This window comes from Melospiza melodia, chromosome 2, assembly GCF_035770615.1.
Source record: "Melospiza melodia melodia isolate bMelMel2 chromosome 2, bMelMel2.pri, whole genome shotgun sequence".
In the NCBI taxonomy this organism is placed as follows: Eukaryota; Metazoa; Chordata; class Aves; order Passeriformes; family Passerellidae; genus Melospiza; species Melospiza melodia.
This window is the reverse complement of record NC_086195.1, coordinates 114,433,289-114,450,615: the sequence shown is the minus strand read 5'-3', so window position 1 is coordinate 114,450,615 and position 17,327 is coordinate 114,433,289. Positions and strand designations below refer to the sequence as shown.

The 17,327-nt window shown below is 38.2% G+C and overlaps 1 protein-coding gene across 2 annotated transcripts; it reads right to left on the bottom strand.

The window, feature by feature from the left end:
* Positions 1-1,271: 1,271 nt before the first annotated feature.
* On the bottom strand, positions 1,272-16,283 carry ERCC5 (ERCC excision repair 5, endonuclease). 2 transcript variants are annotated; one of them, XM_063149638.1, is made up of 16 exons: positions 16,164-16,283; positions 15,878-15,978; positions 15,100-15,269; positions 14,483-14,598; positions 14,279-14,371; positions 13,407-13,467; positions 12,344-12,487; positions 11,295-11,502; positions 9,901-11,046; positions 9,298-9,530; positions 8,823-8,942; positions 7,093-7,306; positions 5,172-5,316; positions 4,152-4,352; positions 3,223-3,307; positions 1,272-1,929 (listed from the first exon to the last, which is right to left on the bottom strand). In XM_063149638.1, exons 2-16 carry the CDS (start codon positions 15,963-15,965, stop codon positions 1,375-1,377), a joined length of 3,579 nt encoding a protein of 1,192 aa, XP_063005708.1. In that variant the 5' UTR covers positions 15,966-15,978; positions 16,164-16,283; the 3' UTR covers positions 1,272-1,374. The 2 variants fall into 2 exon arrangements, with proteins under 2 accessions (XP_063005708.1, XP_063005707.1); XM_063149637.1 differs by lacking the exon at positions 16,164-16,283 and having other exon boundaries at positions 15,878-16,157.
* Between the last annotated feature and the right edge of the window lie 1,044 nt (positions 16,284-17,327).

The following is a 17,327-nucleotide window of genomic DNA, read 5'->3' as shown; positions in this document are numbered from 1 at the left end:
GGAGCCGTCTCTCACTTTACACATTTTTAAGAAAAATTAGACTTCAACCTCAACTTGGTTTTCTAGGCATTGCCAAAAAATAATAAATTATTGTACCAAAACACTAAACAAGCCCTACAGAGAAGTGAGAGTCTCTGTACCATAGTTAGCAGAAGAAATTAAAGAGAGCTCTTCTACTTTTATAAAAAACTCACCACGACCTGATACACATTTTTAAAGTAAAATTCAGCAATGCTAATGAGTGATTTATAAAATAGTGCTGTAAACTGGCTGGACAGACAGAGAATTTGTTTAAAATGTTAAAATCTTTTCTAAAAGTGGTATCAAAAGGGATGATTTTTGCCCCATATAAACTGTACATGAAGTTAGACTCTGCAATTGTAAGGGCCAAATCCCACCCATCTCTCCTCAGCTCCTCACCCATTTAGGGGAGGATAATGTCTCATACAAAACTTTAACAGGCAGTCTTGGATGTCAAATAATGAAATAATGAGAAATGCAGTAGAAATATCAAATGAGAACACACACACACATAAAAAAAGCAAAGACTAAAATGTAACATGAGAACAGAAGTACGACGGGTAGAATTCTGTGCTTTCCCTCCTTAACACCCAGGAGGTGGAAATAAATTTTACACTCAGAGAAGAGAGGCATGTGAGAAGTCTGAGCTTCACATCGCCTCACACAAATTAATCCAATGTGAGTGCTGCAACCAGTAGATACCTCTGAACATCACCTTTGCAAACAAATACTGTCTTTGGACACAGCAAACTCCAAATGGAGTTCGTAACATTGTAACTCTAAATCTAGAAACATGTCTTTTACATTCAGAATATCAACAATTACTGCCCATCAGATTATAGAGGGACTTACTGTACTGTATGTTTTTCCTTGAGATTTTTTGAGGGTTTGCATCATGTCTCTTCAATAAAAACTATTACTTTGGGCATAAAACTTTCAAGACAGGCTTAGGGAAAAAGAAAAGCAAAAAATTGAACCTATTTTACATCTTCCAACACCTAGGAAGAACCCAAGAAATTTTCAGAATTTCACTTAAATTTGAAGTTAAGGAAGTAACTGGTTTTAACAGCTCTATCAACTGAATTAGAATGCAAATAAATGGACAACATATTTTGGCTCAATTTTAAAATCTGAAGCCTGGAAACTTCTATTAAGCAAAATCTAAGTCCTTCCGAGTAAGTGTGCTAAAATTAGTTTTTTTGTTTGGAATCACTTCTATTTAAGTTCTGGACAGAAAATGCATGCCAAAATGCAGTATAAATAAGGATAATTTATTATATTTTAAAAAGAATTCATTAGAATATTTACAAAGCTCAAATCAGAAAAATCAGTCTTTTTAAATAATTATTTTATTTAAGACATTTTCTTTCTTATTCCTCTCTTGCTCCGTGATTTCTTTTTTCTGCCTTCAAACACAGGTTTGGCAGTCACCATGACCACATCTCCCATGTCTTCATCCTCACCACTTGAGCTACTACACCCTTTTTTCTCTTTATGGTCTGCTGTCTCTGTTGCAGACATATTCTTCCTCCTTTTGCTCTTGCCTAAATCTCTGCCTTGGGATTCCTCCACTGAGGAGTCACTAGAAGTTTCTGAAAGATGCAAATTTCCAACAAAACCGCCTCCATATAAAAATTCTTTTCTGGAATCTGACTGTTTTCTTCTCTTTCCCCTCTGTATTTTTGTTGCTGCAGCTTCATTTGCACCACCTGTGGCACCCTTCCCTTTCCTTTTCCCAGGCTGTTTAAGTTCCAGCTCCATGACAGCAGTGGCCTCCTGAATTTCATTGTCTGCTTCCTCCTGTTCCTTTCTCTTCAGACAAGTCACAGCTCTGCGCAGTCTCTGGCTTTTAATAGCTTGTTTTTCATGCTGTTCTAGCCTGAAGAATGAATCAATTCGAAGCTGAGTCTATCAAAAATAAAACAGAAACACAGTTGAATGTTTTTGTGGGAATTCAGTTAGCTATATTATAAAGCATCTTAAACTAAAGCAGGACAAAGAAGTCATTAAATTAATACACATGCACACAGATGTGAACAATAAGACACATCATTACAGTAATAATACCCATACTTTATAATAAATTAGGCAACAAGAACCTTTACAGAAATTAACAATTAGCAAACTCTAGTAAGACTTCATAAATATTGCACTGCTGGTGATTAGACATATGTTCCTACTGTCAAGCCTAATACAGAGAATCTCTGTAGTGCTCTCAAGTATGTCCTTACAAACACATCCTTAGCTTCCAGCTGTGAAAGCAGAATGTTTACTAAGTAAATGCTGTAAGTGCACTTTGCATTTCTGCCTCCAAGTGCAAGAACATGCAGGTGTTTGACTCAGGTTCACTGCACCACATGCTGCTACAGTATAAAGACTGAAGAGTAGAACTAGTAGTCCTCACGCAGTGTGGATTTGTGCTATTCAACCACGGCTAGGCTTTTGGTATAGGCTAAGCCAGTCCTCTACTTTTTCCCTAACATTGCCTAAGAGAGACAGACTCTTCCAAAGGATATTCCAGTCAACCTGAAAGTATATATATGTGACTACAGGGCTTTCACTCCACTCAGTGACACAGAGAACCTGGAAGACTGGTTTAGACAATGTATCTATCTTGTGTATGGCAAAAGGAAAAAAGACATAGGGGATCAATTTTACAACCTACTTTGACAGCTACCACAGTGGGCATCACCATTCACTTTCAAGTGTTAATAAAGCTGACAGAACATTTACTTGGAAATTAGAGTACTATTACTAATGGGCATTTGCTCAACAGTTCAGTCTGCACTCTTCCTCAAAGGACGTGTACAGCATCACTCCACCAAAATCTCAGGGGCACTTTTATATACACTTTATAAAGTGCTTATGGAACACTGTCTTCTAGAAGTACTGAAGTTGCTTGAGGTACCTGTAGCTTGACTGTGTCCAGAAAAAACAGCAGCCTAGACTTGAGAAAGGTGCTTGATAGGTAAGGAAACTTGAAACCAATGTCTGAAATTATTCAGAGTCCCTCATAGCACACTCAAATCATACAGAAATCAAGTCTAGAGAAGCAAGCTTAGTGACTTTAAAAAAAATAAATACATAAAAATATTAAAAACCAAAGCCCAGCTTCTGAAAAGATTATTTTACTTCAAAGCCTTTTTAAAATGCTTCTCTCACAATTTTCCAGATACTCTTAAACTATAGGTAGATTTTCACCTGCTGCAAGTTCAGTTGTTTCATCACAGGCAAAAGGATTCCATCTATCTTTGTCCTAGTCCAGCCAAAGTGGTCCTTGCAGAATGTGCAGAAAGTTAAGGAACTTTTCAAAATGGCTTCTACTGGTATTTTGTTAAACACGTAAAATGAAAATTCCTGAAGTAAACAATGTCTGGAGGAAAGTTGCTCCACTTCAAAGCTTTTTCTACTACAAAAGATTCTCGATTAAGACAACACATCACAATCACACTGCTGTATCTCCATTAGTTGCAGAATTTTTTTTGTAATACATCAACATTTTCAAAAGCCTGTCTCAGTGAAGACAGAACTCATTTTGGCTAAATGGTATTGCCATAACACAAAATGCCTATAAATAAACCTTATTTTTACACTTGTACCTACTGGAAGTTTCATTTACTGTTTAAAACACTATTAGCTCTGCATTTTTTGCCATCTACTTTTCAATAGTTTGCTACAGCTCAGACTGCAACTGAAGCAAAAATTAGACATTATTGGAAGAAATGCAGGGAATAACAAGGGATAAAGTGCAGACCAAAACACCATTTCTGTCAAGACTTCAAGACTTATTTGTGAAAAAAGGCAAACATACAGAGACTTCAAGAGGAGAAATAGGCACAGGACAGTTACAGAAATATAACAGTTATAGAAATATAATATCACAACAAACTAGTCAGTTCAGCTACAAGATTGTCTTTGCATGCTAAGCCCACTCTCAGGAGGGCAAGCAGCCCTGACTGCCACACATGCATGGCTGCATTCCCTTCTATTCCAGAGCTGGCATCATTTTAGGGGAGCACATGCAGATAGGGCCTGGGGCCCCTTGCAACAAAGAGATGTTAAAAACTTGACACTCCGTTACTGACTCCTTATGAACTTTGAGTACTTTCACCCAACAAGTAAAAGGATATTCTCTGATCTGCTCTACATCAGGCTTTCCCCAGGTGAATGAACCCCTTGACTCATCCACCACAGGCTTCAGGTATGCTTCTGCCACTGCTGGATTTGGGAAACCGGAATAAAGCTGTAGCTCCCGCAGTTTTTTCTTGACTTTGGTGTCATGTGGATTAGGCATCACTTTCTTATTCTTCTGAGCCTCATTCCACCATTCACTGAAAAACAGAGAAAATTATTAATCTGACTCATAAAATAAAATCTGAAGTATCAAGAGCCACCCTGCTAATTTCAATAGCCTTAGTCTCCCTACTTCAATTAGTACAAAAGATGATGTAGAAAATGCCCAAATGAAAGATGGCAAAAGGGACAAAAAAAATCTTAAAAGCAGAAAAGACAAAACATACGCATTAAATGCAGCTATTGTAAGCCAAAGTAGCAAATATCACCTGGATTCCCCATAAACAGCTAACCAGAAGGCTCCAACTTTAGCCTCACTTGCAGAGGATGTTCCACACACAATGATCATTTTAGAGGTTTTTAGGTATGCAAGGGAAAGAAAGGGAAAAAAAAAAGACTTCTAACCATCCTTGCTATTGCCAATACAGCTGCCTTAGCCCTCTTCAAATATTGTTCTTGCCCACAGCCTACCTGCCTGTCTCCTTCCAGGTCATTCATTCCTCAGTCAAGTTCCCTTTCTCTATGAGCAAGATACAGCAACCTCCCGCCAAACCAGGGAGAATGAACTCTGCTTCCACTATGGATCCAGATCTCCAATAAACTCTGAGGCAGATGCACAATTCTACAGCTGTTCTGCTGTCTTTGTCTCTCTGTGATTGCTATATCACCTTGTCTACCTGTGATTCCAAATAGTGATATAATGGAGTCATGTTTTACAGCCTACTTAGTCCCATTAATGATGGTCCCGTTAATCAATGATGGTCATATATTTTGCTGCATGTTTAAGCATCAGAAAAGTGTATTTACTAATAATCACAATATGAAGATCCAAAAAAGCAAATCATAATGAAGCATACGCGAATTTTAAGAGAGGTTCCAAGCCATGCCCAGGAAATTCATTTAAAATCTCCATGGCTGTTACACAGCCAACATTTGGGATGCCCTCAGTGTAGTCACTTCCAAGCAAGTATGCCAAATTGATTAGCTTGTTTCTATCCAACCCTGAAAAAGAAAGTGTATAGATTCAGTATTAATTATCTTACAAAATAAAAAATATTATCAGAAAGGCAAAAACTGAAAGGAACACAAAGGCATTAACTCCATAAAATTATATTTAATTCAACAGCACAATTTGCTAAGTTATATTCTGGAGCAGTATCAATATACTCCTGTGCTAGCTCAACCACTAATAATTGTGCTAATTTGGCAAATATATCTTGCCAAAATGAAAATGTTACACTGGACATCAGGAGGAATTTTTTGCATGGAAATGATTGTTAAACATTAGAATGGACTGTGCAGTGAGGTGGTGCAGTCACCATCCCTGGAAGTGTTCAAGAAACAACTGGATGTGTTACTCAATGCCATGGTCTAGTTGACAAGGTGGTGATCAGAAAAACATTTGGCTTGGTGATCTCAGAGGTCTTTTCCAACCTAAATAATTCTGCGATTCTGTAATTTTAAAATTTAGGGTTTTTACAAGATGGGTTTTTTTACATTTATTACATCCAGTTACTGTTCTATTCTCATCGAATGCTGACCTGAATTAAGTAATGCCAGAATCAAATAAAAACATTCTGTTTGAATTCTAGTCCATAATACCAATGTCTCTGCTTCCTAGAAGTGTTCCTCAACTGTGAGTCTTTTGCTCTGTGCTGGTACAGTTACTAAGTAGATCAAAGAGCCCATGAAAGAGCCAGAAAGAAGGAAGAGCTCAGCTGACCACTTCTATTTGATAGGCTATAAGGTCTGAGACCACCAGACTGATTTTCAGTGACCACCTTCAAGAGTTTGGATTTGAAAAAAACTTTTTAAAAATTCCATGTAGAAAAGAAGGGATAAACACACAAAGTAAGACTATCATCATGCTAGTCACGAAACCCATCAGCCATCCAGACAAGAATTTCTGCAATGCATGGGAAACAAGCACAAGACTGCAGAGGAATGTGACAAAGACTGATGATGACTATTTTTTCCCAATAAATAAATATTTGACATTAAAACCATTTAAAAGTGACAGACAAGCTTTTACAGCAATCCTTTCCAATTAAGACACAGTAGTATACTTTAGTAGGGCAAAATTATTTCATTCAATTTGCTGGAAGAAACTAAAGCTACATTTTTCATCACATAAAAATATTATGAAATTTTACATGCTAGTATTTCAAAGTCTGTAGCCTCTCAAATTGAAAATGTCAAAACTGATTTTAAAAGAGTTCTGCTCAAGACATAACAAGTTTTAATTGCTTCGTATTTTGCCTAATACTTTATGTGACACTGAAGCTTAGTAGTTCAACAAAATTGGCAACAATTGATTAGGCTAGCTCAAAAGCAGAAGAAAACAATCTTTCAGCGTCAACTATATGATAAATGTAAAACATTTATCAAAAAGCTCATATTCCAGATTCACTTTTAATTCCTACATCTCAGTATGTCCAAAACGAAATTTTATTTCCAGAAGACTAAAAATCTGATGACATCAGAATATAATTTTCCCACCACATCAGAAAATTCACACTAAAATTTACCCAGAAACTGTTATCATAGTTCATATCTCCAGCCTTGGTGATCATTATACTAACTCAGTATATCACATGCAGGTGGTCTGCAGATTCGAGGGGGTTCATCTGGCAGTAAAACTGCAACCTAACTGAATGGCTTTAGAGACTCTCCAAAGAACAGATATTGATTAAGAGACACAAAATTCTGTAGAAAATACAAAGAGACAGAGTCATCTTATTAAAGACTGTGTTTAACAAATCAATGCCTGAGGCTTACCTAGCTCATTCTGAAAATCAACGTACTGATAATATTCTACATATTTGTTCTGACTGAAGAAATTTTTATAAACATGTCTTCCACCAAACAACCAAACATCACTGTCATCAGTGATTGTGCCAGAGGTCTGATCAGTAAGGTCCAGTATGGCACACTGTGCCTCAGCCTCCATCGGAGCCTCGATGTATGGAATGCCAAACAGACGGAGGAGCTCCTGGAGGATGGAAAGAAAACAGTTATAAATTCATCTAAAGGGTTAACTGCTAATACACTTCTGCTTGACTCAGAACTGCTAGATTCACACTTGGGAGTTATTTGATATTTGACAACAAACCTCAAACCTACGGTAAAAACTGTCAAGCTCAGTTAAGTCAAGGGGGAATCCCCACTCAACTCCTCTCAGGCAGACAGTGCCATGGAAGTCAAGCACTATTTGAGCACACTTTTACCACACAGTTTGAGAACCTGCCATCTTAATTACACAAGCATACTTAAGTATTGTTTTGCACAGCAAGGAGAAAACTCCATGCATTACAATTATGTGGGCTTCATGAAAGAAAGATGCAGGTTAATATAAAAATTAAAATAAAATTTAAATAAAAATTTAAAAAATATTTGGTCATCACAACATCTAAGAAAGTATTATGAAAGTGTAGGAGAAACATTCATATCAAGCAAGAAACAGTGGGAAGACTAATCATTCCTTGGATAATATTTTGATATGCCTCTATTTTGATGCATTTTTGCTTTTATGGGATACATTACACAACATCAGTTAAATATCCCACACATTTGAGGTTTACAGGCTTGTGCTAGGTACACAGGTCTGGATTATGTTTTTCACTCAGATGGCTTTTGAAGCTTGACACAATCAGCCTCAAGACTTTAAATTTTTACTGTAATTAAGAATAAAAGCACAAGATCAAAAGACTTACAACTATAATAGTGTGCATATATATGACTACATGGCACATAATACTACAAAAGCAATCTACTGGCCTTAAAAAAACCACCAGAAGAAATAAGTATGTGCAAATATTTAACCCAGATGAAATATCATTTTAAAACTACATAAACTGTTCCATTAAGAAAAAAACACAAGCATTTACATATTTCTCAGAATTAATTTGTTAGCATAAGTTTATTACATTACAGATACTATCATTAGTCTACTGTATTATGAGTTTGTTAACACAAACACTTTGTATAACCCAAGCCTTGAAACACTGACACAGATATATCAGGCTTATTCAGGCGTTACTGGTGAGATTCCTTCAAATTGCTTACTCAGGGCATAAACTATACAGACTTCTTGTAATTTTTTAACCTTTTAATCCCTAGGCATAATCACAGTTTACCTAACACATAGACTGCACCAATTCTTTGCTGCTGAATGAATATAGTTTCCTAATATTTTTTGTTCATTTTGCACCTTTCACAAAAGGAGGCCAAGATCAAACTGGCTCAACTTTTAAAAGTTGGTGCTTAAAAGATATACTGATTTATCCATAACTATACTATTATTTTATAATGTTATTAGACTTACATAAAATAGTAGGAATTCAAGACTACCTCAAAACTTTCAATATTTTAAAACAAGCAAACTGAAGAAAACAACCTCCTAAGAGGGAAAAAAGATGACCTATAACTAAGCAAAATTACTAATAGCTTTTGAGTAAATTACTGGGATGGAGGAAGGAAACATGTCAAAATGACTCCACAAATACTACCTGGCTTTCCAAGAACATCTGTCCTGTTACAGAAGCAGCAACACGTTCCTGCTGCTGTTTTTGAGACTGAAGGGTATTCTGCTCAGCAGAAAGGTTCTTTTCTAATTCTTCTAATTCTTCCTGAAAATATAAACCAAGATTTTTATTATTTCAACAATTCAGGTGAACCCAGGAAAGTAAAGCACAAAGTCTCCAAGTACAATTATTCTAGTAGGATCTATTCCATTAATTCACTCTAGGAAGTTGTTACAGCTTCTCTAATGCAGCAAATTGTAAGCCCAGAGATGGTCTAGTCATCAATTTACCTTGAAGTCTTCCTTTGGTTTTAGGGAGATTATAATTAACCACTTTTAAAGAAACATCAGTTCCCATACATGTGGGAAAGTAACGATACAATCAGCAGCTGCTCAACAGTTTTCATTAACAACTATTTGGAGACTCCATTACAAGTTCAAAACAAGAAACAATGAGTTACCAAACTGATGTCTTGCCACTCATCCACTGCACCTTTACCATCAGCTTCTCCTTCAGCATTCTGAGTGTTTCCCAGCTGCACCTCATCAGACTCCTTCTGCAAGTCCACTGTGAAAGCATCAGGTCTGCCTGTCTCCATTTCTGCAAGTGGTGGCTCATCACCCACTTTTTCATCATATTTAGTAGGAGACTCAGCCTCATTACTGACCTCAGCATCCACTTCAATAAAGCTTCCTATCAAAGGAAAACAGAGACTGGTACATGTTTTTAACTTGGGCAGTGACCTTTTTTTTCTATATGCAGCAAATAAATATAACAATTGTGAAATTACATAAACCAAGTGGCTGACTGGTTAATACACCAATTAAATTCAATATACACAACACGCTTTCCTGACTCTCCATATTCTATACTCAGGTTTCAATGGTAAAATGTGACACCAGGTGGAAAAAACACAGCTCAGGTTTTCTTCCTGCCTCCTATATATGTGGGAGGGGATGCATTTTTAAGCATTTCTTACTGAGAGAATAGGTTACCTTCAATTGACTACAGACACAATATTGTCCTGTTTTCTTATCCTTTTACACAATCAAAAAGCACATACCATCAGAATCACTGTCTTCAGACTGTGATATCCCTTCTCTTTCCACCTCAGGATCTCTTGCTTCTGGAAAAAGTCTAACATCCTCAGATACATTCTCCTCTGTTTGTGAAATTACTGCCTGTGTATTTTCAGAAATTTTCAAGTTTTTCTCATTTTTAGATAGGTCTGTTGTTTCGGTATGAATCAAAGCATCTATACTGGTTTGCTCAGGGGAACAGCTTGGCTTCTGCAAACACAAATTCATATCCTTCTCTCCCAGAGACTTTAAGTCCATTTTGGAACCATTTTTTTCTTTGTCCAAGTCTTCTTTATCTTTTCTAGTATTGTTAATATAAGAATAATTTTCAGCTCCGGATATAATGGTATCATTTGGTGAAATATGATTTTTGGAACCATTTTCTTTCTTGTCTACATCTTCTGTGTCCTTTATAGTATTGTCAATATAAGTTTCAGCTATGGATATACTGGTGTCCTTGGGTGCAATATGCTTTTCCGAATTATTTTCTTCTTTGTGTATATCTTCTTTGCCTTTTCTAGTATTTTCAATAGCAGAATAATTTTCATCTCTGAACAGACCAGTGTCTTTGGGTGTAATATCACTTTTTTCCAACTCCTGACTCTTCTGTTTAAATTTAGCATCTTGCATATTCACTTGGATTGGTGAATGAATTGTAGCTGTAGGAATGTTTTTTCCCTCAACTTTAGGAATCTGCTCTTCCTCATCTGAGCTACAAAGCAGAAAATCCTTCCCTTCTGGTCTTTCTGATAGCACTCCACCAGTTGTAGCATTAACAACTTCCTCCCCTTTATCATCTTCACTCAGAGCATGCTGAATTGCTCGCAGTGTTCTTGGAGACACGCTGCCTTCCTCTGACACAAATTGGCCCACGTTCAATTGTCCTGAGTCCAGTTCTTCTTCTGAGCTGCTTTCCACCATGGCTGCCTGGATAGCAAGCAAAGTCCGAGGAGAGGGGGGTGCTGCCACCACACTGTCACCTTCCTCTGTCTGCTTCTTGTCAGATGCAGACAGCTTTGCATTAGCAGGTGATTCATTGGTTTTATTTAATTTAGGCAATTCGTGAATTTTTGATGAAGGTCCTGCAGTAGTTTCCAAGTCTCTATTCATAGCCTCTTTTGCTTGAATACCTGAAAGAAAGTGTTGTGTGGAAAAATACTGCTTTATAAAAACATTCCATTTTACATAATGAACATCATTAAACTGCTTTTCTACAGGTTTATATATCACAATTAATGATGTATAACAGTAATGTACATTTCATACAAAGTACTGGCTAGGTGCACCTATAAACAATATTCAGGTTTGTCTTAAACCTGCCAGTTTCAAGTGTGCACACTCCAAACAACAGGTTTTACAAAATTAAGACCCAACATACCCTTTATCAGAATATAGTGAGAAGTCTCTTCAGAGACCACCCTCCTTGATTCCACTTCTTTCACAAAACCACCTTCATTTTCATATTGTGTTTGGATTTCACCCGAGTGCTGTTGATTCATTTCTTTTTGTACATTTTCTATGCACCGATTGAGGTTGCTTTTTTTAAGCAAACCCCTAAGCTGGTACTGGGAAAAGTCATTGGAGTCCTCAAAAAAAAAAAAACAAAACAAAACAAAACAAAACAAACAAATCAATTGAAATAAAACACCCCTTTTAAAGCAAATTCATTTCCCACATTCTGGAAGTGTGGGAATTCTTTCAAGAGTTCCTTTAAGCAGCTAACATCTGTCTTTCACTGGTTGCTGCACTCACAAGCAACAGCAATACTGTCCTGGCAACACACAACAACTCTGAAAAGTACCAGTAGTTCTGAGTGCTGGAGAACATGACATCTCAATTTTGGCTATCAGAGCTCATCCCCATCTTAAAAAAAAAAGCAATTAAAAGATAATCCATATGTGGATCATTTTAAAATAATAGTTCTTAGCTTACACTTGGACACAAGCCATCATTTGATCTTATGTATATTGCACTTTCAAAACCTCACTGTAGAAGGAGCACTATAGGATTCCCCATATTCTCGTGTCTGATCAGCTTCAAGACATCTGCCTAAGTTACAAAAGCCTTTTCCCAGCTGCCAGCTCCTCTAACAACCTCAGGGTTTGGAATCCCAGCTGTTTTCATCCTGCCTGCCTCATCCACACCAGTAGCATGTTATGCAGTCTTCAGCATAATGCTGATGAAGCACAAAACACAGCACAATATTTAACATTTTTACCAAACTGAATTAGCTCTCCTAATTTTAGTGGAAATCAAGAGATAAGGCTGTTAAGAGTCATTATCTCGTTGGATTTTTTTTCTCCTCATGTTAACATGTTTTATTAAACAGTCCAGGGTGTAAAGCTTTCCAGATGTAGTACTCTTTCTTCATTTGCATTAATGGCAACAGCTCCATTCCAATGCCTTGAAAGCTATTTTAAATATTACCTCTGGCATTGCTTCAAATAACGTTCTTCTTCGCTTTGTAAGTTCTTTAATATCAGTCAAGATCTCATGCTTTATTTCTGGAGGCAGCTTGTGGAAATCTTCTGATTCAATATCTATAGAATAAGGATTTTCACATAACTGTTCCTATAAAAATGGAAAACCAGAATACGCATTTTATATTACAGCACAACAAAAATAATAAAATATTTAGAGCATCATTCCAAGCAAAACAAAAAACCCCACCCCCTCAAGAACTTTGTTGCTACTTCCCCACATAGTGAAGAAAATATTAAAAAAAATGTAACTACTATGTAATAAAATAACACTAAGTACCTCCTTATTGATGTATACTATACAGACAAACTTGGTTTTATTCTTTTTACAAAAAGATACTTAGTATAAAACACAGAACCAGGTCACACAGCCTCAACTACTCAGATTTTGTCCTTCTAAAGAGGTTCTCCTTCTGAATGAGAACTGCTTCAAAGATAAACATTCTTTCCAAGAGTGTTCCTTTTTTGTTTATCCTATTGGTGAAAGTAGAGATAATTTTATTATTTATTATGTTTTCTTCTTAGGTTATGTATTTCTCTTGTCCTCTTTCAATCAAATCAGCACATCAGAAGCAAACGCAGAATTTATCAGTGAAAACACAAGGACTTCAGTGCTTCAACTTCAGTTCACATTTGGAGAAGCACAGGAATTCTGTTAAATCTGCTCTAATTTATGTACATACACGTGCACAAATGCATGCATTTCTCCTGCATTGCTACAAAAAACAATGTCTTCTCCATACTTCCAAAGGAAGAAGTAAAAAGTAAAAGAAAGGCTATCACAAGAATTTTCTGTTCTGCTGTATTCTAGTGGGGAAATCACATTTATATTTCCTCATTAATATGAATTCTTAGAGTATTGAAAATTAACCTGCTTTCTTATAAGCAATGCTATAATAAGACCTGTATCTCCAAATAATTGGATTTCAAAAGCTTTTTGCTCGTCTTTCAAGCACAGCACACTAATGAGAGGATTGTTCACAGTAACAAGGCAAGTATGTTGCACTTACTTGCAACATCTGTTTTTGGCTCATTCTCATTTGCCATTCTTTTTCTTCCTCCTCCTCTGAGCTAAAAATCACAGAGAAAACAAATGTGTAGATATTTAGAAAAGGAAAACAAGAGTTTCTATTTTAAGCAAAAAGACATTAGTCATGCCTTCACTGGTCAAGCACAAAAATTTGCAGTATCAAACACACACACACAAACATATATATTTACATTTATATTTATATATATATTTACATACATATTCATATACATATAAATATGCACACAGGTCATAAAGATCTGAGCAGAAAGTAAGAAGGCAAACATGTCAGTTAAAACTAGATGGAAACAACTGCTGCTGTTTAGACCATGACACAATTCTTACTTGGTCAGCATTTGAAGTATATCAAAGTACAGATGCGCAAAAAATAACCTACAGGGCAGCTTCACATTCTCAGTGTTATTTAAGAAGATGCCACAGGTGTGACAAGTACAGACAAAGCCAGCTTCTGCTGAACATGTCAACACAAAACAGAATCAAGCTGCCACACCCAACCTTGAACAATCAGTCCCATTTAGTTGTATGGACATGGCCATAGAGACTGAGACAGAACTTTCAACCTCATACATGAATCCAGGGTAGAAATTTAATCTGTGGGCTGAAAGCTTCCTCTGTTACTTTCCCATAAATAACTAGGAGGCTTCTATATCCAAAAAAAATTGAAATAAAATATAAATTAGAGAAATATACTTTATATATATATATATATATATATATATATTACAGTGTCTCACAGGTCAAAGGTCTTAAATCAGCATAAAAAAACGTGGTTTATACTTTTACCCAAGTTTATTAAAAAACATTTAAGCTATTTTTCTTAATTCTACCTACCTATTCTTCTCTTCATCCTCTAAAGTAGGCAATACATACATATCATCAATTCCTTCTCTTCGAACTTGCGTAATACTGGGCAAAGCTTCATTGCTTAGGGGAAAAAAAGAAAAAATAGAACAGCAATTAACAGCTTCAGAAAGAGTTACTATAATATATATGAATTACACTTATAAACAAGGGAAAAATAATTTTTATTCTTGCCTTTTGCCTGTAATAGCAGTTTTGATAACATGTCTCTTCAAAAGTGTTTTCAAGAGTTTCTCTGTAGTTTTCCTGGAATCACTGATGGCAATTTCCTTTCTTTGTCTTCGCTTAGCCTATGAAAATAAGATTAACACCAACAAGATTTTGCTGGATGCTGATGATGCACATCCAGTGAATCCCTGTTAAAATTCTGTGTACTGAGCCTAAGAGCTACTCCTAACTCATTCTACACCAAGGGGGAGAGAGCCATCACAGCCTCTAAATCTAAGTCCATTTCCCCTGTGGGACTCAGGAGCAGCTTTCATCTGCTGGCTACAAATGCCTGCAGAGCTGTATTCAGGTCCACTCTGGAGCAAAAGCCAGGCTTGTACCATCATCTACTTCTCTACAACCTGGCTCCCATGCAAATCAAATCTGCCTAGATTGAAGAGCTGCTGCATGCTCCAAAAGCTAACCCAGGCTGGGACTGCAAAGGACACCCAAAGAGCAGTGGACTTCAATCCCCACAGCTCAGAAACATAAACAGAACAACAGGAAGGAAACTGAAAATGGCTACTTATCAGCAGCAGACACAGAGCCTCTTTTACATTGCAGTAACTCACAAAGGTACTTACCAAGGTTTGTCTCTTCAGAAGAGGTGCCTCTCCATCAAAAACAAAGACGGGTCGAATCCGGAAAAACAGTAACTTGCAGAGCCGATGAAACAGAGTGAGCAGGTGAGCATTCCGTACAGAAATGCCACCACGGGCTCCCTTTATTGCTTGGTTCAACCAAATACTGATATCTTAAAGAACCATTGAGAGGAAAAAAATGTTCTCTTTTACACATATACCACTTTGGGAGTTCCTATAAAGTGCACAGATTTGACTGAATGGCTTTTGCCCACGGCTCCAAGCTTGTCTTGTCAAAACCAAGAATATCCAAATAGCTACGAACTTGGAAGAAGAATAAACTATCATCCCTATTGCCCTGCACAAAAAGCAGAGTGGTAGCAAAAGCACAGCAAATACCTCCCCAGTTATTTTTACAGGTAAATGACAAGTAGCTTCCTTCCACATCTTTCCAGCATTTAACCAAGTATACAGGATGGGAAAGCTGATGCATAAGCATAAATCTTCTTCATCTTGTAGTCCTACTAAAAACAGCACATTTATAAAAAAAGTGCAAAATTCTACAGTCCAACACTTGTATAAGGAACCTACTAAAAAAAGTCTATTTTTAAAAAGATGAAAGTAAAAGGGCTTAGTACATACTGTAAAGCAAAAATTCCACTTACCAAAATGTAGGCAATTTAAATGTAATAATAATAATAACAACTCTTATAAATAAGGAGAATAGTTAAAACAATCTCCCTTGCAACTTCGGTTCCCCAGCTTCACTTTTAAAGGATACCAACAGCAAGAATTTTCCCTTCCAGCGTTTCTGGGTTTATGGGTCTCCCGGTGCACTCAAGCAGCTTCCAAAGTCCTTGAACTCCCATTGTCCTTCCTTAGCTGCTTTGAGAGAAAAACTCTGAGGCACAAAGGAAGGAATAACCCAAAGATTGCGCGGCCTGCGACTGCTTTATTAAATCAAACGGAAATAACGAGGCAGCCGCTCGGCCCGGGATAGCCAGTAACAGCGGCAGGGACAGGAGCAGGGACATGGGCAGGGACAGGCGGGGGTCGCGATCCCTGACCTGCGGCGGGGAGCGGATCCCGGCGCAGGGACGCGGCAGGGAGGGACGCCGAAGGGATGCGGAACGAAGGGACCCGGCAGGGAGGGACGCAGGCCCCGGCACCCGCGGCCTCCCCGCGCCCCGAGCGCAGGCCCCGCCCGGCGCAGCCCCGGGGCCGCCGGGAGTCGCCGTGCGCGGGGCGGAGCCGGCGCAGGCCCGGCCCGGCAGCGGCCGCCCACAGCCCGCCCCGCACACCGTGGTCTTCTCCAGCGGCGGCTCCTGGGGCCGGTGAGCTCCCTGGCTGCCTGAAGGAGAGGCTAGTACCTAACAGTAGGGAATAACAGAATTAATTAAATTGGAAAAGAGCTCTGAGATCATCGAGTCCAATCTGTCACCGAACACCTCTTTTTCAACTGGACCATGATCTAAGTGCCATGTCCAGTCTAAACACTCTGGGACAGTAACTACACCAGCTCCCTTCCAATATCTGATCACCCTTTCTGTGAAGAAATTCCCTTACGTCCAGCCTAAACCTGACCTGGTGCAGCTTGAGGCCATTTCCTCTCGTCCTGTCACCTGTTACCTGGGAGAAGAGGCAGACCCCCACCTGGTTACACCTTGCTTTCAGGTGGTTGTAGAGTGATAAGGTCACTCCTGAGCCTCCTTTTCTCCAGGCTAAACAATCCCAGCTCCCTCAGCTGCTCCTCACAGGACTTGTGCTCCAGAGTCTTTACCAGCTCTATTGCCCTTCTCTGGTTGGAGAATGGAAAAAGCCTCTTGTCCCAGAACAAAATCCCACAATGCAGACCAAAAGTAGTCCCATTTTTCCCACTCCCAAACATGATTTCCCCTGCAGCCTTGTGCTCTCTCTGTTCTGCCCTAACCACAGTCCCAGTGCACCCCACCCAGGGAATCCCTAGGGAAAGCTCCCTGCAGCATAACCCCAAGGACATGCACTTGGCTCCTGCTAATGCTAGAAGAATCCATACTCTATGGATAAAGTGTGGGAGTCTCCAGCCCAAGAGCAAAATAAATGTAAAACCAGAATTTCATCCCAACCTACTTAAGCAGAACAGCCAGCTAGCATCAGAGGAGAGACCCCGTTTCTCAGTGCAACTGTCATTATCAAGCAAAAGTTAAGAGAGACACATGGAACTCTCGCTATGTAAGTCCTAAATCCCCTAA

Coding starts and splice junctions, on each gene's coding strand:
- ERCC5 (XM_063149638.1), bottom strand. CDS start 15,965: ATGGGAGTTCAAGGACTTTGGAAGCTGCTTGAGTGCACCGGGAGACCC. Junction 12,488..13,406: donor GCCAAAAACAGATGTTGCAA/GTAAGTGCAACA, acceptor CCATTTTTATAG/GAACAGTTATGTGAAAATCC. Junction 7,307..8,822: donor AGATGTTCTTGGAAAGCCAG/GTAGTATTTGTG, acceptor TCCATCCTCCAG/GAGCTCCTCCGTCTGTTTGG.